At 45.3% G+C, this 21,897-nt stretch overlaps 1 protein-coding gene across 3 annotated transcripts in view; it reads right to left on the bottom strand.

Moving 5' to 3' along the window:
• The window catches only part of Helz (Helicase with zinc finger), a 126,820-nt gene that overhangs the window by 41,496 nt on the left and 63,427 nt on the right, over positions 1-21,897 (bottom strand). For all 3 annotated transcript variants that reach the window (XM_037431399.2, XM_037431398.2, XM_075869420.1), the window contains 3 exons: positions 20,493-20,628; positions 11,970-12,102; positions 3,200-3,318 (listed from right to left, as the gene is read on the bottom strand). In XM_037431399.2, the coding sequence (XP_037287296.2) occupies positions 3,200-3,318; positions 11,970-12,102; positions 20,493-20,628 (388 nt within the window). The remainder of the gene's footprint in view (positions 1-3,199; positions 3,319-11,969; positions 12,103-20,492; positions 20,629-21,897) is intronic.

Here is a 21,897-nt window from a genome sequence, read left to right as displayed (position 1 = left end):
CAACCACCAGAAATGTTTTTTCATATTGCTGAGCTTAATTACAGACATCTGTGGTGTGGGGATTGAGAGAGCCCTTCTACATAGCGCCTCGTTCCCCTGCTGCCGTGCCCGTGCCGGCCGCGAAGCCCAGGCGCACATAAGCACCGTCAATCACCAAGATGGCTGCCAGGCAGCGCCACCAGGCCTCTTTGTCTGGGCGGGCCAAGCATCAGCTCCATCCTTTGCTGGCATGTCCGGGCACGCTACGCTGGCGCGCTGCGCGGGCTTACATCACAACGCAGCGCTATATATTGAGCCGCACATGACATCCTGCTCTTCTACGAGCTAAGATGCGCCCGACAATTTGCTCGTGGCGGCAGATGCTCTCAGGCCTTGACGAGAGGTTTACGCGCTGCTTAGCGGGCGGCTTCTCGTTCGTGCGCTCGACTTCAAACCTAGTGCGTGAGTCCTCGCACCGTAGGCAAGCTTACTTGCTTGGTCTTGCAGAGTTCCCTATACGGCCTGCAAGCCTGTGAGTGTCGCACTGTCCTGCATTTCGGGTTAATCAACCTGTTGTTGTTGTTGTTATCCTGCCTCGTGCGTGATTTCTGCGCCACGTCGGAGAAAACGACGAACCCGGCTGCAACGTTGGCGCACGCAGCGGCAGTGGAGAATGTCGCGCCCCTACACGATCGCACTCGTAGGTAAGCCTAGTGCAAACCTATATCCACAGTGGTTACAGGTGACAGAACAGAAGCACAGTTTATAGTTCATGGAGGAAGAAAGTTTGCCAAGACCACAAGATGACTAAAGAAAAGAATATGTTTTTGTTAGGTTACTGAAATCTAATAAAACAATTCGTTTACCATGTAGGCCTAACATCAATCATAAGTCATATAAGACCTGTATTTGAGCTGAAGTTAAAGCCTGTGCAACACGTATGAGGTGTACTTGAAATGGTTTTGGGTCACCTTTCCAGCTTATCCAAATGACATCTGACAACCTGGAACAGATAAAGCACCAATTATTTCTTTAAAGGGGACCCGTAACACTTTTTCATCATGGTCAGAAACGGCCGCCGATTGGTAATTGAGGTTCCCGAGAACATGCGAGCAAAACAATATAGTGCAGCACGCGACCTGTAATTATAATCTAGTTCTCAAAGTCGGCTGCAAATCGCTCTTTTTTCTCTGTAAATAATGCCCCTTACGCAAATGACCGTGCCATATAACAAAATTCGCAACAGTTGGCCAACTTGAGCACGGTGGACTGCATAGTTACGGTGCCCATCACAAGAGGCCGCCCCGTGCACGCTCTAAATTCCACTGAAAGCTGTGCGCCATGATGAGCCAGTCGGTGCATTGTTACTTGAAAAGCATGGCGCTAGCTTGAAAACCCAGAACAAGAACTGACAGAAAGTGTGCCAACAAACAACTAACTTTACTTTCCTGAAGCATCGGCTTTTATAGAGGCTCTTGTAGGACGTGTGCAGTACTATTTCACTCACTGCACGTGCAGGAAAGAACAGACAAGGTTTTGCCGTTTCTCAGATACTGCAGATGCAATTCGAGTTTGATGCCTAGTCCTTTCCTGCGCACGCAGCGAGTGAAATAGTATAATGCATGTCCTACAAGAGCAGTCCTACAGGAGCAGTTATAAACAGATGGGAAGCCACTACCGGCGCTACCACAACAAACGTTAGCCGAGGCCTAACACCAACACAAAGAATCGCGACAGTCGGAAGCTACTCCCAGCACCAACAACCGAGCTGTATGACGCACATCTGAGACAAAGACTGCAGAGAAGGCTGAGCGAAGCTACGACGCACCCGATTTGCTGCGTGCTGGTCATGGCACTGCCGTCCAACAGCGACAGCTATGCAGGATTTTCAAAGGCTCCGAGATTGGGGCTTAAAAAAAAAAACAAATCTTGGAGGTTACATAGGACGAAGAGCAGGCAGCCGCCGAGAGAGAGAGATTGTGGGGGAAAGGGGTTGAAGAGTAAGCGGCGCTATTTTTTGCACTCTGGTCTCCGAGCCAGTTTGTCAGTTTTTCTCTCCGCTCCCTGTCCACGCCGCCTCTTAACTCAGCAGCCGCCCTATCAAGTGACTAGCCAAGCCGCCGGCCGGCGCGGTGGCGCGTAGTTCGACTTATCCGCGGCGGAACCTACTCTTTGTTCGAATTAACAGGCTTTTTTATTCATAGGCTTGTATGGAGCTTGGCCTAACCATAACTTACAGTTCGAATTATCCATAAATTCGAATTATTGAAGTTTGAATTAACGAGCTTTTGCTGTATTCAAATGTTATGTACACTCAAACCTTATTGTAACGAAAGTGAATCGAACACAAAATTAAAATTGCTATAGAGGTCTATTTCTAATACTATATTGAAACACTATTTTTCATGTACTTTGCTATAACCGATATTTCGTTATATCGAGACGAGTGTACTGAGAACACGAGTTGCCTAAAAATGAACGCAGGAGGGGAAAAAAAAGCTAACGAATAATTACCACTGCAAAAGGTAGCGAACCACCTTTTCAGGCCTCCAGAGCTACACAGACTTCCCAATAAACCGTACCAGACAAAAACAACATAAAACAAACATGAAAATTTCGCACACTCTTCGGTACGTTTAAGTACCGAGGTGTGCGATGTCCGAAACGTAACAATCATGAACAGTTATTCAAATGTTGCTGCTACCAAGTCTATGTGACCGCAGTATTAACAGCCGCTACAGACCAGGCAGCTGGCATTCACTACACAGAACCCATGCATAAGTGTGTTGTCGCAGTACAACTGCTCGACATGCAGATTGGGCATTTAAAAGTCTGCGCTCGCACAATGAAGCAAAAGCAGTGCACGTGAAACAGTATGTGCCCTGAAGACTTTCCCGTTTCACTCAAAATCTCTCAAAGCACAAGTTTCTGAAGTATTCCACAATTAGCATCGGAGAAGAAATCTGTGATCCCACACCCTACTTTTGTGCCAGTTCAGACCTAACAGCTCAGTGCTACCCAGCATGCCTGACTGCTAACTTTCCAAAACATATTGAACGGAAACAGCGCGAAAGACAAAAGACATACAACAGCGCTGTTTTATGTGTCCTTCAACTGCCTGGTCTTTCGTCTTTTACGTCATTTCCCTTTAATGTTTCGTACCAACATGCCTGAGCAACCACTTTAGTTTCCAAAACAAAAGTCCAGTCGCTCGCTTCACCTGCATGTAATCGCCAGCAAGCACTATCCTGGTGTACTCGTCAGCCAGGGCAAGGGGCAGAATGCACTCAGTCTCCATCGCCTGTGCCGCTTCGTCAATGAAAATGTGCGTGAAGAAACCTGTGTAAACAGATAGAGAGAGAGGAAAGAGGCCACGGTGAGCGTGATGACCAAACTTGCACAACTCTAGCGGCTTGTCAAGGCCTTCAGCGAGTGCATCGTAAAATACTGCTTATCATCGGTTCCTTCTCATAACAAGTGCAAACAGCGTTTTTGTCTTGTTACCAAACACACAACACATATTCTCTAGCACACGTCCCCTTCGTGACATACTGTTTTAACTTTTTTTTTATTACTTTTAAGAACAGGGGGCCCCCATGGTGTACTTCTTGTGTCTGAGTGTATGAGCATTGGGTCAAAGCTCCATTGGAAAGGGAGAATAATGCCACCAGGCACAGTTAAACCTGCAAACCTCCTTGCAACGAATTCCTAGATATTACAAAGTTTTTCTATTCCATGCTGTTACTCCATAAAAGCACATGTATTTAAGACCTCGCGGGGTTTGTAAAAGAAGCAACGTGCCGCTCTTGGAACACATGAACACAGCAGACATGGTCAGACCAAACTAAACAAGACATTTATTTAACTGCTTTTAGAACAACAATAGCATCAACCGAATCAAAATACATCAGTTGTGATCAACCCGCTAGAAAAACCTTACACAATATTCCACAACACTCAACAACATAACAAGCACAAGGCGGCGGTGCCAATGCTCGACTCATCACGAGTGCCCACCATAGACAACTTGCGGCGCCGTCCACCGCGGACCCACTGCGGGAGAGGACCGCTCGCTCCAACCACCAAAACGCCAAAAAAGACCGCTCATCTCTCATGTGCCACCACGCAGGCTTGCCGCCAGGCATCACTAACAGCGCTACCGTGCTAACCATGATGATGATGGTAGTAATACACGCTCGCAAGCACAACGCCACCTACCGCTCGATAGTTGTGTACCCTAAATAGGGCCTATGCGCAAACCATGTGTGCCATGAGGCGTAAGCAACTCTACAGAGGGTGTTAGCTCCCCCACATCCTCTACAGTTGAACCCCTTTGTAAGAGACTGCTCTGGGGAGCAATTCTTGTCTTTTGTATGAGATGTCTCTCGTAAGCAGAGAACCTCGTACGCATTTTCCTATCAACACGTATTTTAATGTAGGCACACTAGTGCCTCTTATACCCATTTGCCTCTTATGTCAGTTCCTCTTACAAAGGGGTTCGACTGTATGTAATAAAGTGGCAGCGGGAGGCACCCCCTTGATATATCGAATTTTCACTGCCAACCACCTAAAGATTTTGCCCCAAGTTTTGATATTTTGGCTTGAGCGTGCATCTTCTGTGGTTGCCCTGCTAACGACAATGTTCCAGCCCCATACATTAGAACCAGCAGTATGCAGTAACTGTATACTTTTCGCTTTATTGACTATGGCAGATTTCTTTACATTATATGCAAGGCCTGCCGAAAGCGCTCCAGCCTAATTATATTGCTTTAGGTTCTCTCGTGAGTAGCAGTAGTAGGTATACATACTTATATTCTCTCGGTTTCGCCATGTCATTTCACATTATCCTTGTTCTCGCCATATTTATTTCGAGGTCTACCTTAATACTGCACATACCTTCTTTCTATTATAAAAAATACTGTACAACTTAGTTGCGTCATAACAAATATGCCCACTTATTTTTAAAGATATGCTACATATACAATTCAGTTCATAATTATTCAACCAAATCGCTATTCACTTCGAACCCAAAATTTACTACTCTCAAATTTCCAGATAACAAACCCGGACACAGTGAAACCTACTTATAACGACCCTCTACATAATGAATGCTTCGATATAACGAAGTTTTTTCATTTCCGCCATTACTCCATAGAAGCACCTGTATTTGCGACCTGTATTTAACAAACTAACAGCGAGAGATAACCTTGATATAACGAATTTTCACCATGAACAATAGAGAAATTTTGCCCCAGACTGTGATTTTGGCACGACCATGCGCATATCTTCCATGGCTGCCCCACCGCCGATGAAGCGCAAAGCGGCGGCGACGCGCTCGTGGCCCCGGCGACTCCCAGGCAAGAGCAAAGCGCTTGTTATTGCGTGCGGATGTGCGCGAGGTGGACAGGCGGGCCTGCGCCTCACGAGGCAGAGTTTCCGTCATTCTTGCCGCCACGGGGCACATGCGCGGATGTGCCCTCCCCTAACAAAAAAAAACTTCTTTTGCATTGGCAGTGCCATGCTTTTATTGCATTTACTCGTGTAATCCTCGCACTCGCATAATTCTCGCACCCCCCACATCGCCCAACGAAAATACGATTTTTTTTTTCTCAAGTAATTATCGCACACACGAAAAATGCCCCGATAATGTCGTCTGCTCGTTCCAGCCGTTGATGATAGCGCACACTATCTGGCGCCATCTCTCAAGCATCAGGCGCACTATTATTGCACGGAGATTCAATCCAATCCAAGCCAAGTCAAAGCGGCAAGTGCGCGTTGCGGTGTGTTATCTTGTGTCGGTAATCTTGTCATGTTATGGGGCAATACTGAAGCTACACAGCTGCTTTCAGGTTGAAAGTGACTGATCGTGCACTGAACAATGACAACCGGGAGGGCTGCCGGTAGGCCCTTCGGAGTCGACGAGTTTTGTGTTCGCAGCTGGTGACGGCAGCTGAAAGCCACCAAGACGCGTTGGGCCAGCCGTGTGCTTAAGGGGAGATGCTACTCGAAGACACTTTTTTTTAATATTCACCCTAAAGCAATGAAACTAAGCTGTTTATGGAACTTTCCATGCTGATTTCAAATATATAATTAGTCTTTTTGCAAGTTACATACTTTTAGCTCTGCAACAAGACAAAGTGAAAACCTTATCCCTTTTGCCTCCCTCTTTTCATCCCTAAACTTCTGTAATTTTTTACCATTCATAGCTCATAATGCTTCAAATAATGTGTAGAGTGCAAATAACTAATTAGGAAGCAGATACAAAATATGTAATACGTGTAAAAAATAATAGACGTAAAAGTCCATATTTCACCTACCCTAGCAAATACAATTTTTTTATCGCACTTGAATTTAAATATTGAAATTTAAACTAGATAATTACATTTGTCATGCTTTGAAAAAAATTTGGGCAAAATTTCATGCAGATCAGAGCAGTAGAAGTGCCCGAAAAAAGAGGGGCACATTGGAAAAAGTGGCAAAATTTATGTTTTGAAAAAAACGAGTTTCGAAGTTAAAATTGAGTTTTTATTTATGAAAGATATCATTAAATCAGATGAAATTTACACACCAAAAAGAACAATCCTTCTTGTAGTGGCCACTGTGACTAAAATACGCCAGCACCATGAGTTTGTCTCTCTCGGATTTTCCGAGCCACCTCCTCACAGACATTTCGCTCACATACAGGGCCATGAAATGCTTGCCAAACTTAGGCTCCATCTGGCAGAGCCTTGTGCTAACTGCAAGCTAAGAAGAAGTTCGACACGACTGCGAAATCCAAAATAAGTCCAGTGTCATGCTATTTTGCAGCCATGCCTGTGCATGGCTCCAAAATGTACATAATGGCGATGTCGTCTCTGCTAAGTTCTCTCACCGCGAGCTCTTTCGACCTGTCAAGATTGGCGCTGACGTTATCCATTGCCGCATCACGAACTTTCCGTCTGACGGGTGTGAATGACTTTTGATGCATTGGCTTTTGCAAGCCAACAACTGCAAATCGGACCAGCTGCTTGTAGCCTATTCCTACAGAGCGGCTTTCACTTGCGAGCAATGCTTTTTTTTTTTTTCATTCATAAAGGAGATAATTACACGAAAAAAGCATTGTTCAGCTGCGCTGCTAGACAAAACATGGACCCCGCAAATAGGTTTCACAGCACATACAGGCGCGCAGCGGCCATTGGCGGTCCCCGATTCGTACTATGTGATAAGCCAGTCGCAGCGCTCGAAAAACACGCGGAAGAGTGCTTCTTTTTATTATTTCTTGCACTGCATCAGCGAGAGAAACTGTTGGTATTTGAAGAGTGAAACTTGACTCTTCGACCCATGCGATCAGCAATGGCGAGCGGCGGCGCATTATCGGCGGCAAGGTGCTCGAAGACTGCACACTTTCGACCTTTTAACAGGCACATTGTGCTTTTTAGATGCAATTTTAAAGCATTTCAAGTTAGGTCTCGACCTGCATTATTTTTTTCATAACAGTAGAGGTATTAATCTTATCAAAACAGGCAAAAATAAAAAATCGGTAATTTTGAAAAACACTCGCATTTTTCGACTCGCATCTCCCCTTAAGACTGAGATTGATGGTAAACTTTATTTCTTCAGAAGGGAACTGCGGACGATTCTGTTAAATAACCATTAGCCCAATACTGACATGCTACGCTTACCTTTTGAGGGCTCCCGTTGAGCGACGAACACTGCTGCTACGCCTGCAACGCACACAAGCTTTGCGTATGATATTCTAATTCTCGACTATTTGACTGCCCTTTTTGTGTCTCGAATAAATGTTGCCTTGAGTTGAACCTCTGCTTTTATTGTTGAGGTCAATTTTAATTAGTACTTCTCAAAGCTTGCTGTTAGTTGCTGGTGTGAGAATCTCGATTTGTGGCCACTTCGATTTTTTTTGTGTTTTTTTTTTTCGCTTTGTACGTTTTCGTGGACAGTTTTTTCCGCGTAATTCTCGCACCCCCCAACTTGGAAACACTCCAAGACCAGGCTGACGACTGATCTTCGGAGGCCGACTTGTCACCCGTTTTCGTTTGCGCAGAGAGTTCAGGGGACCGTAGCCTTCGTGATTAGCCAATTATTAGTTTTGACAACAACATAACGAAGCGTTGAATGCAATGCAATGAGTGCGACAGCAATAAATTGTATTGTTATACAAAGAAAGGCCGGCAGGCAACTTTTTTTGGATCTGATATCGCCGAACTCCTAACGCTGGTGTAAGCAAATATGGCCACTCTATGGAGAAGTGTTTTTTTAACACAGTTTCTTCGCATTAAAAGCGCGCTGATGCTTACAGAGAATGCACGCCAGTGATCGCAACCACGCCCTTAAGGGGGGACGTTTCTTTGAGAATGAACTTTCTTGTTCCTGGTCGGATGATGAAAATCAGCACAGACACTAAGAATGGCCTCACCGTGCATCCACAAACATTTCAAGGCGATAGCACAAATACTTCATGAGAGACAAATTATTTTTCAATTGAACCTCGTGGAGGGGCTGGAGGATTTATAAAATGACAAAAATGGTTGGTAATTGCTGTATCCACAGCCAAATGTATGTCGAAGGGGGCTGCGTTCTCAAAATAATTTATTTGCAACACTAAAACTTGTAGTTTACGTTTTCTCCAGCGACCCTGCAATGAGCACACTTGCACTACAAACAAGAAACTCTATGAAAAATTCTTTAAGGAGTACAATGAAAAACTAAGATCGCAGCCCCCTGAAGCACAGTTCAAGGAGCATCACAAAATAAACGGAATCAAAATCTGTACAGTGGTTGCCCAGATAGCTGCACCACGAGCTGGGTATAATGCCAAAAAAAACAGTGTTGAGAAAACTGCATTTAAAGTTTGAACTTCTTTTTACGTCTCTAAAACACTTAAAGATTGTGATCTTAGGTTTGTCTTGTGATATTTGACTTTTCAGGTATTCGGTCTCTGACCAGTGTGCCTTGGTGGCCCTTTTTCCCCCCCTCCCCCATAATTTCCTTTTCATGTTTTACAAAGAACAAGTTTGGATTTCAAACCAAGTTCTTTATATGAAGGAGTGGTGTGATAGGCATGACAGAAACGATTGTAATTGAATGAGACCATATACTGAATTGATTACACATATTTCTTGTGCCGAAGATGTAATTAGCGTAATTACGTTCTTGATTATAAGTATTCACTGAACATTTCTTTATTTAGAGAGAGGTTTATTGCATCAGAAAAATGGATCACACCATGACAGCCTATGCCTTCTTTCCAAATAACAAAGTTATGGGCAGAAAACTGGTGGCACAGGAATTTTTAGCAGTATATTTAATGACGTAAAACGGGCATATAAAAATTCTTGCCCCTGATTCATACGTGCTCTTTTGCCGCTCTAGCCGTCAAATGTATCATCATACAGCCGGTCGCGGAAACGCTAATTTACAAGGCTTTCATTGCCTCAGAACATTCATAGAGGTTCGTGGAGATACCAAGCACGGCTCCAAGCACGTATAAATCACATCACACATGTCTAAATCGCATCACAAAAGCTTATTAACAGCACTCCATATGACCGTGGGGTGCGCGGCCGCGTGGACAGTGCAGCCGGCGCGTAATGCACTTGCCGGCGGCGTTCGATGAATATGCACGAAATGTGTAACTACGAAGACAAAAAATCGACACGCACTGCACTTGGCATCGCATTTTTGAATGACGTCGCGCGAAACTGCTAGCCGCTGTTCCGAGCGATCCATGGCAGTGAGGGGGGGGGGGTGACGAGCTTGACTGTGTTGTCTGCTGCCGATGCGTAAAATGCCCGTACGAGATTCAGAGGAGCTAGCAAGTGATGTGGTACATTCCTTGCGAAGAAACACGTCGCCAAGAGTGCGCTTGTGCGTCGTTCCTGCCCGCAGTCTCGCTGTCAGCGGAGTTAGGCCTAAAGCCGACTCCGATGACGCGCCGCACTCGTAGACCACCGCGTGCCCGCTCGTAGTAATCTGATCGTGCCGCCGCTTACAGCTTCGTTGCTTGCGAAGAAGCACGTCGCCACGAATGCACTAGCGCGTCGTTCCTGCCCGCAGTCTCGCTGTCGGCGGAGTTAGGGCTTGACGACTCCGATGACGCGCGGCGCTCGTAGACCGCGCTCCCGCTCGTAGTAACCTGATCGCGCATCCGCTTACTGCTCGTAACTAAAGCGTAGTTATATCTTGAGTGATTATCAAGCCGTGAACACATCACGAAGTGGCGATCTTCGAGAGCCATGTCCTCGCGACGCACAAGCAGCAGACGACGATCTCCCGGAGCGAGCATCGGGCCAATGGCGAGGCGAGCTGAGGCAACATGGCGGCCACGGCCAATCAAGGGCCTCAAAACGACCTTCAAACATTTGCTTTTTGCTCGCTCGTTGTTAAAGGGAGGAGCCAGCTGAGGCGGGAAAGTTAAACACGGAGAAATGCTCTTTCCAATGAGCCCAAGAAGCCGGCTCCCGGCCCAAGCATCGCGAAGCTATAATTTTTTGAAAATCGCCGTTTTCTCGCCATTTCCAGAAGAAGTTTTGCTACCTAGGTGGGTGAAACGAATTTTCCGAAGCACTTCTGCGCGGTTTTCAGTGTAGATATTTTGGAACCAGATAGAAAAAGGGTTCCAGAAACTGAAAACTTGAGTTTCAAAAAATTGATTTTTTTGCCATTTTTCGCGATCCCAAAGCCGCGTCCCCCCTTAAAATCCAAGTTTACTGTTGCTACTTGAGCGACCGCCCCCCCCCCCCCCCCCCGAGTTTGTTCATGTTTGTACATTACCGGTGGTTTACTTCCTGTTTGAGCATTCGACGGCAGTTCTAACATGTGGGAGAATTTTATTTCATGCGCCCTTCAGGCAATAGAGATGGGCCGGCTCATTTGATCTCTGCTTCAGCAGCGCTCACGCGCTTTTACTCGCTCATAAATGTTACGGTGCGCGGGGTCATGTTATCAATTCGTGGTTGTTACGGAACACAGCGGCGACAGCAAAAACCCATTGAGAGTATCCATACAATCGCTATCACAAAAATACGTTGTATTTTTACAGGTAAGTAAGCGTTTTGGGTCAGCTCTGCCTTCACTTCCCCTTTGTTTAATTTGTGCATTTATTTTTTGAATTTTTGTACCCAACCTATATATAGTGAAATCTTTATACGAATTTTTTTGTGAATTTGTCGATTTCATTATATTCAAGTTTAAAGGGGCCCTGCAACACTTTTTTAACATGATCAGAAAACAGTGCAGTGCCGATCGGTAGTAGAGGCTCCCGACAACTTGCGAGCAAAATCTTATTGCAGCACGCGGCCTGGAATTCACAACAAATTATCTAAGTCAGCTAAAAATTGCTTTCTCTTCTCTTGACAAATCACGAGAAATAAGCCCAGTAAGCCCATCTATCAGCCATTGGCTGATTTGAACATGGCGCATTCGGTTGTTACAGAGGTTGCTGCGAGAAGCCGTCACTTGTCCATGTGTGCATGCGCGATCGCACTGAAAAAGCCGCGCATTCGAAGAAAAAAATGAAAAAAATGATCAAGGTCACGAAGCGCAAGTGATGTTTTCTGTTTTCTCCTCACATCCCTCCCTGCTCAGCTTCCAGCGCTTTCGTCGAGACGAGAGGAGAGAATGTGATTGCAGCGTGTGACAAATCTTTGTAACTCCGCTTGTACTTAACGGGTTCTTGAAAGTTTGTGGCGTTCAATTTGTGAGGTAATATGCTTTTCCAGTGACTTATTCTATGGTTACTTAAAAAGGTATTTCAAGGCCCCTTTAACTGTACGATGAAATATCAGTTCTAACAAAGTAAATGAAAAATGGTCTTGCGATAGCTATAGTTTCAGAAATAAACCTTTACAACAAGCTTTCGAAGATAAATTTAATTTTTCAATAAAGATGTATTGTTATAATGAAGTTTGAGTGTATTTGCATGTCCCTACTAGTTAATGCCACCGTGTGCCAACTAATAACACTGCTTGCTTGCACTTGAGTTTTGCACAAACCTCTCTTGATGTTGCTTGTGAGGAGCATCTGGGACGACGACAGGGTCGTCACCACCACGCGGTGGCCCTCGATTTCCTCAGCCGTGGGCTGTCGAAACCAGGGTCCCTGTTTGGACTGCTGATCCCGAGGCACCTGCAAGGGCAATTTAACATGCCAATTAGCACCACCATCAGACGTTACGGAAATGCCAGACATCAAAACACCTTGACCGACATCACTAGCACACGTTAAGACCATACATACACACACACACACATGTTATCATAGCTAATTGCAAGCAAACACTTTTCCGCCTCTTTAAGAGTCAAATTTCAATACACTCACACCTCATTATAACAGTCACACATGCATGAAATACTTCATTATATCTGAAAATTTCTCATAAATATATATACGTAACATTGTATATTTGAAAAAGCTACTCTTCCCTTACTTTGTTATAACTAATAGTTTGTTATATTCCCGTTCATTACATCAAGGTTTGAGTGTACTATGATGCTTTGATACACCGAAGCCAAGTGCAGACATCAGTAACTTTATTAGTCGCAATACAGGGATTCAACAAGCGCACCATAGTAAACAATTGGAAGCCATTAGTCAAAAAACTCAACCAACTAAGTGATGCATATATACCAAGCATAAAAATTAAAAACAAAACATCCACCCCTTGGTTTAACAATGTGATTAAAAAACTGATAAACCGGAAAAAACACCTTTTCAGGCGCGCCGTAAAACAGAACCAACCGTCCCTATAGAAAGAATATTCTGATTCTGTGCGATGCCTCTCGATTAACATTCAAAATGCGAAACGCGATTTTTTTCTAACACTACAAGACATGCTCAAAAATAACCCTAACAAATTCTGGCGAACAATAAACCCAAGAAATATCTCGCCGATAACTTTATCCGGTACTAATAACAAACCGCTCAGTGACATGGATTTGGCCAATGCCTTAAACCATGCATTTTGTGCTGTTTTCACGCGTGAACATAGCTTTTTTGGAAACTCCGGAGAGAACCTTCAGTCTATTATAAGCGAGCCAATGTCACCTATTGAAATATCTGCAAATGGAATAAGTAACGTAATTAGAAAAATGAAACTCTCATCTGCAAGTGGAATTGATAACATGAACAGCAAAATATTAAAGAATACACAATTGATAATTAGCGCAGGATTTCAGCTGCTCTTCCCTCAATCACTTCCACAGGGACAGGTGCCAAGTGATTAGAAACTCGGTAAAATCACTCCTTTGTTCAAAAATGGCAACAAAGCATCCCCATATAACTACCAGCCCATATCGCTTACAAGTATCCCATCCAAAATTATAGAGGACATTTTATTTACAAACAACATTAATCACCTCGAACAGCACAACTTCATTCACCCTTCCCAACATGGTTTTCAAAAATGCCTGCCGTGTGAAACGCAACTTGCTGCCTTCATCCATGACATGCACACAAATCTTGACCGGAACATCCAAACTGATGCCATTTCTTGACTTTGAAAAGGCTTTTGAAAAAGTTCCTCACCACCACCTTATGACCAAACTTTCTTTGCTTAATCTCGACCCATTCGTCTTGTCCTGGATTAATAACCTTTTCACTGACGGAAAACAGTTCGTCGTCGTATATACAGCTAGGTCTCAAATCTCTCCCGTTCTCTCCGGTGTTCCCCAGGGAACAGTCCTTGGCTCCCTGCTTTTCCTGATTCACATTAACGACCTTCCCCACTGTATTGCTAACAACATAAGATTATTCGCCAACGGTTGCGTTATTTACGCAACAATCGCTAGTCATGAAGATCAAATAGCTTTACAAGCAGACCTAATTGATTGATTGATTTGTGGGGTTTAACGTCCCAAAACCACCATACGATTATGAAAGACGCCGTAGTGGAGGGCTCCGGAAATTTTGCCCACCTGGGGTTCTTTAACGTGCACCCAAATCTGAGCACACGGGCCTCGACATTTCCGCCTCCATCGGAAATGCAGCCGCCGCAGCCGGGATTTAAACCCGCGACCTGCGGGTCAGCAGCCGAGTACCTTAGCCACTAGACCACCGCGGCGGGGCTACAAGCAGACCTAACAGCCGTTCAAAATTGGTGTCACAAGTGGCAGATGAGTTTAAAAATTTCTAAATGTAGATAAGTGTCTTTTCACCGACGTACTAATCCATTAAAGTACAACTACGCCCTACATAACAGTTTTCTACAACCGACTAGCTTGTGTAAGTACCTTGGAATACATATCTCAAGTGACCCATTATGGACCCTACACATCAATTACATCATTTCCACGGCTAAAATCTTTAGGTTATATCCAAAGAACCCTGAAGTTTGCTCCCAGCCACTTAAAAATATTAGCTTTCGCCACAATAATACGCCCCAAATTGGAGTATGCCGCAGTAATTTGGGACCCACACCAGCATTATCTCATCCAAAACCTAGAAGCCATCCAAAACCGCGCTGCCAGATTCGCCTTTTCCGATTACTCATAGTTCACCAGTGTAACAAACTTAAAGAAACGTGCCGCATTCATTCCTCCTAATCAACGCCGAAAAACTGCGCGGCTTGTATTATTCCACAAATTCTGTCACGCGTCCCCACCCAGCATTTACGTCACTAAACGCCCCTATTTCTCTAATCGTTGTTGCAACACTATGCAAGTACATTACCCTCGTACCAAAACTACCACATCTGCCGAATCTTTCTTCATTCGGACAGCTAAGGAATGGAACGCCCTACCAGATACCATTGTTAGCATTCAGAATGCAGAAGTCTTTAACAATTACCTATCAACCATCACTGAACTGTAATAATTGTTTTTTTCTTGTGACTTACCATGCTAAATCTTGTGTAATGGTTTCTAGTGTCATCTTCCTAGTATGGCGTGTACGTATATTTTGTGTACTTGGCAAGGTTTTGTACCTCATAAGTGGTATCTTTAGTCACTGTAAAATGCTTTTATCTAGAGTCCACAAACAAGTGTACCTGTTACCCCCCCCCTCTTTTCTTTTTTTGTTTTGTTTGTTTCTGCCGCTTCAGCTATGTCCTAAAATTTGTTTTTTGTTTTGTTGCACATGCAACTTTACCTTTACTCATCCCTTGTATGCCCACCCCTCATGAAATTTCCCTTCTGTTAGGGACCCTTGAAAAAAATAAAATAAATAAAGATTGCCGTGCCACCAAGCGGAATTTAGGAGCGCCCTCTCAAGGAGGGTGAATAAGCGACACGATGGCAGCACTATTGGTTCCCTTGTCTGTCTGTGCTAGCCTCAGTGTTAACAAGAAATCAACACTATGACTTTGCATGTTTCCTGCATTAGTGAAGAAACTGGGCCCTTCGTGACACGACAAATCTGCTTCGCTTTCGTGAGAAACGAAGTTTTCGTCAAAATACGGGCAACTTTCACTTTTAATGATAGCCCACAGCATACACGTATCAGCTTTGTGAGCTTTTCTGTAGCCATGTAGGTTAGTTAAATGTCATCGTCTGACCTTTTCAGCTGAAACGCACCTTGATTTACTTGCGCGTTAGTCTGCATGCAAGCCCCTATCAAGGTGGTTTCAGTGCACTGAAGGGGTGCTAAGCCCTGAGAACACCTAACCAGACAAAATCTGCACTGTTGTGAAGCCACACTTCAAGGTTGAATTAAGATTACCTTTGATTGCGCTAAGTGCCTGACCCATGTGCATTTCTTGTTATTGATTTTAAATATGATATACAGTGAAACCTTGTTAATTCGAAGTCACTGAGGCCGCGAGAAATCTTCAAATTAAGCAGGTTTTCAAATTAACGAAACATTCAAAAAGTGGGATGCCAGGAGCTTAGAACTGTTCAAAGTAATCAGTGCTCGTCGTTTGCTGTGCCGACTAGCTAGCGGCTCCAAGGGTTATGTTTTTCGGCAATACCTGGTCTTAATTTTCCCGCAAACACGAGGGAACGGCGGGCCTCGCTGCTGCCAGTGAAAAAAAAACAAAAAAAACGCTGTCGTGATCAACTGAAATGCGCGCCTGCGGAAAACAAGACATCTTCACGGCAACACGGTAGTGACACGCGGGCAGCATGTCACCTGCACCTCGCTGCGTCGGCACGTCATGATGCGACCATTCGCACATTCGTTCTGGTATAATTACGAATTTAGTAATGGTCAGTATGAGGAAACTATAATGCACTGTGGCTGGGAAAAATGATCTTTGAACCTTTCTAACTTAGTTTACGAAGTAGGTGTTGCTGGCACGAACTCTGCCAGCAATGCAAAAGTGCGAATTGCTGAAGAAACCGGCAATCGGAGGTTCGCATGCGTCACGAACTCCGCCTAACTGTGCTTTATTAATTGTTTAACGATCCCAGAAAAAATTAGTGAACTATGTCCCTCTGTGTTGCTAAAAACATGCAATATGCTGCCAGCGCGTCACCGCTCTATTGCAGTGAAGCACGTCCAGCTTTCTTCGGGCACACGTTTTTGACCACAAGACCGTGTTTTTTTTTTTGCGCTCGAAGTAGCGAGGCTGGGGTGCTTCAGCTAACACTCATTAGTATCGCTACCTTGCATTGCCTTGTGACTCTTAAGGGCCGTCATTTCGGGGGATTTGCGGCGAAACCGGGATCTGAAACTGGCACATTGCACTCGAAGTTTTCTAACTAACCGGACTGGTGCCAGCCGCCGCTTCAAATCATCAACTCAAACTTACATTGCAAAATACGGGACCACGGAAATCCTTCGAATAAAGCAGGATTTCTAAATAACCGAGTTCAAATTAACGAGGTTTTACTGTACTTAAACCTGTTTTGTTCCATGACCCACTCTGCTCTCTTCTTGTCTTTTAGGGTTACAGATACCCTTTTCCTTTCCATCGCTCACTGTGTCGTGCTCAACTTAAGAACCTCTTTGCAAGCCTCAAGGTTTCTGCTCCGTAGGTACCGTAAAAAACTGTAATATAGGTCGACTCCCCAAACTTTGAATCTCCAAAAAAAATATTTAAAAATTCCAAATTATTGCGGCGCACCCTTACCTTGACAAATATGTGACATACCCAGGTGCACTGTGGTGATGTTTCTTTTTATTTTAACACTAATCTTATGTAGTTAAACACCAAAAGGCCACAAAGTGCTGTCACTCAGACTCGTTCGAACTCTAGTCCAACGACGTCTGTTTTTCCCTAGTAACGTCCCCGAGTACATCATTCCATCCAATGCGTTGCTGATGCAGCATTTGCGGAAAGACGGATGCATGCTGCCTCAGCGCGAAACCCTTCCGCTTCATAAATCGGCACACCCACGATGGCAATCCTTTGAATTGCACCCTCGTGAGCTTTGAGTCACGCGCTATCTCAAGGGCTTTCACGCGGATGTACTCCACTGTTACGGGTAGCGATCTTGCACGCAGCTCCCAGACAAATTTGGCGTGTGGCGTTCCCAGTTCGGAGTGCAGTGCAGTCCGTCCATGACCCGATGTTCTTTTTTTGTTGTTGTTGTTGTTGTTGTTATTGTTATTGTTGTTGCTGCTGCAGAATGTGATGCGCTGTTTTTGGCTCCTCCAGTATCGAACGCTTTTCTCCGATGCACCGATTTCCCGTTGTGCCGCTAGGTTGCTGTGCGCTTCGGCATACTCAATAACTTTTCTCTCAAAGCCTATCGTAAACTGCCATCGACTACCACTCATTTTTGAAGGAAACAAAAAAGAAAGAAAACAGCAGACTGACAGCAGATAACTGAGGGAAAACGGCGTTGCTAGAACACTGTAGTCCTTGCCCAACGATGCTGCTGCTGGTGCTCACGATGGCAATGGAAGCTTTCGACCTTAGCTGCCCATTGTTACAAGACTTCTACTTTTTTTTCTGTCAATTACCGGTATATAAGACGAGGGATGACTTTTCATTGTTTTTTTTTTCTTTAATTCGACCTATATTCCCGTTTTTACGGTAAATACCGGCAAGATGCTGATGCTATATACAGTAGCATCTCGATAATTCAAATTCAAAGGGGCCCAAAAAGTTGTTCGAATTAAAATAAGTTCGAAATAATGAAAGCTAAGTAAACAGAGGGCTCCCCATGCAGTGGCGCACGTTCATCGAGCTAACACACGAGGGGGAAGTTTCAGAATACTTACATTTATTCACAAATCACAGGACATCCGACGTCTGCACATGTTTGCCTTTCAGCGAGTCAATCAATTTCGCACGCAGCTTGTAAAGCATGCCGTTGTCAGATGGGAAGAAAACGCGGCGCCAAAGGTGCTTTGTCTCAGAGTCTCACATAACTCATCAACCCATCATCATCCATACGACTGTCCCGGCATGTCTTGCCCCCCAGGGTCGTGTGAGAGGGAGTTTTTGTTTCGAGCAAAAGGCCATAGCCTGGCAAGGGGGCCGCCGCTCGGCGCCAGGCGCCAAACAGACGCGGCCTGCCTTTTAGCATGCAAACCCGGGAGACCCTAAATAGGGGCTACCGTTCGGTGCAGTATATCAATCACGACACACAAAGCGGACGTACTCTGGCAAGGTGGGCTAACGCAGCGCGTGAGGCGCGCTGCGGTCACTCCCCGTCTCCTGTCCGCTAGGGCCCAGCGAGACACAACCCATCCCTTTGGGACTACAGGACTGCTGTTTGGTGCAGAAACGGATGCCGCTGCACGCAAACTCGGCGTACCCTCATGCACCAGCATGGCTAAAAGCCGGCTTAACCCTTCATGAGGAAGGGAGCCACCCTCCGCCTCGACGAGTAAAGTCGCTGAGCCTGCAGAAGGGGCCAACACGGACCTTGCAGGTAAAGCCCGACATGGCGACAAGCATGTCTACTTTGGCGCTAGCATTCTCCTGGCAATAGAAGTTGTGCCCTGCAATGTCCAGCGCCAACACTCGCTAAAGATGACAACAATGACTGTATCTCCGCTACCATGGCCGCTGGATGAAAAAGCGCACGGTGCGCTCTTTATTCCAGCGACCGTGCCGCTACTACCTTCTGCGCCAAAGCCGCAGCGTGGCCAGCACGTGACAAGAAGAAGCGTCTCCATGCGGAGAGAAGCATATCGGCGTTTGAGATAAGCCAACACACCACGGCAGCTTTTTGTTTTTTTTTGCTCTCTTCGCGCGCATTGTTGAAAGGAGAAGGGTTAAGTGGAAGGGACGAGAAAAAGGGAAGCGTGGCACAGGCACGTGAAAGAGAGCCACACTCCACGACAGCTTTTTTTTTCTCTCTCTCTCTCTCTTTGCGCACGGCTTTGGAAGGAGAAGGGTCGTTATGTGGCAGGGTGGTGGTGGTAGGGGTTAGAAGAGGAGAAAAGGCACCTAATTTCTATAGCCCGGTTGGGAGCACGGCGCAGTGCCTCATGGAAGGGGCGGAAAAGGGAGAAGCGTGGCAAAGGCACGTCACAGATCGGCATTTGAGAGAGAGCAAAAATTTTACCGCAGCCTTTTCTTTCTTTTTCTTTTCCTTTTTCGCACAGCGTTGAGGTGTCGGAGGTGCCGCCGCGGGACTGGGCGGGGTGCTGAGAGCATTTTCCGAGTGCGGTATGTTCGAATTAAACGTCGAAAGTGCTTGCGCGTTTGAATTACCGGGCGTTTTCGCCAATAGTTTTGACGGGACCTCATCCAGAGTTCGAATTAAGTGTGTTCGAATTAATGAGATTCGACTTGATCTTCCTTTGAGGGTCAGTAATACACTAACATTAATGATTTGAGAATACCTGTCGAATGTGATCCACCCCATCCTTATTCTTTTATACTCGAACCCCGCTACAGCAGAACTCACGGGGCGAGGAAAATATTTCGTTGAAGCGAGAATTTTGTTGTAATGAAATCGAAAAAATATAGCTGATCTGAGCTAGCGAAACAAAGGAGTGTTTATTTTTAAATTAAAAAAGTGTCCGCTGCTTTTTATTCTTTCCCAGCAGCGTCCAACGCCCATGCTTGCTGAACAGGGGCGGTTTCTGGTGGTGCCAACGTGTTTTAGACTTCGACAACGTATTTTCAGGTTCTCAAAATGCATCAAGTGTTATAAGATTGGGCTTAGTGCATAGCAAAAAGTATCTGAGCCTGGAATTGCATTGTGAAATTTCGTTGAAGCGGGACGGCAAGAGAAAGAGTGTTCGTTGTGACGAAAATATTTATACATTGACTCCTATGGACTGCTGCAGGGAAGCGTGAATTTTTTGTTGTAGCGGAAATTTCGTTGAATCGGCATTCGTTGTAGTGGGGTTCAACTGTAGTTACTTTATTCACAAGGATCGACTCCGCAGTTACTACCTGTCCTAAGTAGACATAATGAGTTACATGCAGATTCATATGCACCTTGATATAATAGATGCTTTCATGGCTAGGCACCCTTCTACAGCAGTGAAACCACCTTTAAAGGGGTTACAAGCGAACTGAAATTCACTCATTCGTATTGAAATTTCCAGCAATCCAAACTCGAATAGAAGCGAATTTGAATACAGTGATATTTGTTCGAATATTCGAAGCAGTCGAGCATTCTCACAAGCCTAATGTACAAGCACATTCATGAGTGATCGGCCACACCCACCTCGAGACAGTACTGGAGCAGGCGTCGGTCCACGCGACTGGGCATTCGGTACTCGTAGAGAATTCGCAGAGGACACAGTTCCGGTTGGTTCTGCACTTCCTTATCCAGGTGCTCCAACACATACAGGTCGGCCGCACTGTGCAGAGAAAAGAAAATGCTAATGCGTTGAAAAGAAAAAAAGTCATCAGGTTCTGGGGTGTTTTACACGCAAAAACAACCACAGTCGAGCACAGTTATATAGAACACGCATATATCGAACTCACAACTTATCCTCTTAAAATGTTTTTGAAAGTATAGAAATTCGCACGCTTATATCGAACGATATTTTTACCCGCCTTCAGATATATCTAACGACGCGTGAGGACTCGCCCCCCCCCTTTCGCGATCTCTCCCCGCGGCAGAGCGGCTCCGCGCACGAGTTGGAAGACGCGCTTTGACCCTCGCAGCGCCCGGCAGCACCACGCCTGCACCAAAACCTGAAACATAAAAAAAAAAGGGCGAGAGGACTTGGACTGCATAATCTCTAACTAGCGAAACGGCTGTTTTCTTCTTTTTTTTCGTTTTTCTTTCTCTTGTTTTCTCCACGTACCTGTCGGCTCAAAGGGCAGGAACGAACGAGATGACGTCCTCCTCCTTTCACCTTTCCTTTTATTTTTTGTCGCTGTTTTGCGAGGTTTGATCAGCCAACCACAGCTTGCGCCTTTTGCTGTTGCCCTCGCAGATGGCCATCGCCTTGCGAGCGCTTTCTTGCTTCCGCTGTCGCGTCGCCTACGTACCGCCACATGTGCAGCATTTCTCTTTTCCGTGCGTGGTGTGCAAAGCCGCTGAAGACTCTTTGAATTGTCGACTTCACGTGTGCTACGGCCAGCATCAAGATGCATAAAACCTTTCACTTTGCAACGAAGCTTAAGGCCATTCAGCGTGTTGAGGTGGGCGAGAAATGTTCGACCATCGCGGACGACTTCGGGATACCACGGAGCACTTGAGAACCTTATTGAAAAACAAGGCAGATTTCAAGGCAAAAGCAGCGAAGCAGCAAATGTCGGGAGCCTGTCATGTGCGCGCTTCTGCCCACGGAAATGTAGAAAAGGCACTCTATGCCTGGTTTTTAGAAGTGCACACGAAGAACATTCCAGGGGATGGCCCCATGCTGATCCCCAAGCCCAAATGGTTTGCTGCTGCACTCGGTGAAACAAGCTTGCTGACAACAGCATGTGGCTTCACCGATTTAAGGAGGGAAGAGGTACTTAGCCATCAGACATCTTATTATTTAAGCTAGGGTGATGAAAACTAATGAGATGGTGTATTTACATGTACAGATGTCAAATATGAACTCAGTTTTTATGTGCCTCTTACTGTTTTGTTTTTAATTAGTCATTAATTGAAAGTTATTTTGATCACCTTG

The sequence above is a fragment of the Rhipicephalus microplus genome, chromosome 7, assembly GCF_043290135.1.
Source record: "Rhipicephalus microplus isolate Deutch F79 chromosome 7, USDA_Rmic, whole genome shotgun sequence".
Lineage (NCBI taxonomy): Eukaryota > Metazoa > Arthropoda > Arachnida > Ixodida > Ixodidae > Rhipicephalus > Rhipicephalus microplus.
Note: the sequence above shows the minus strand (reverse complement) of the source record. Positions and strands in the feature narration are given on the sequence as shown.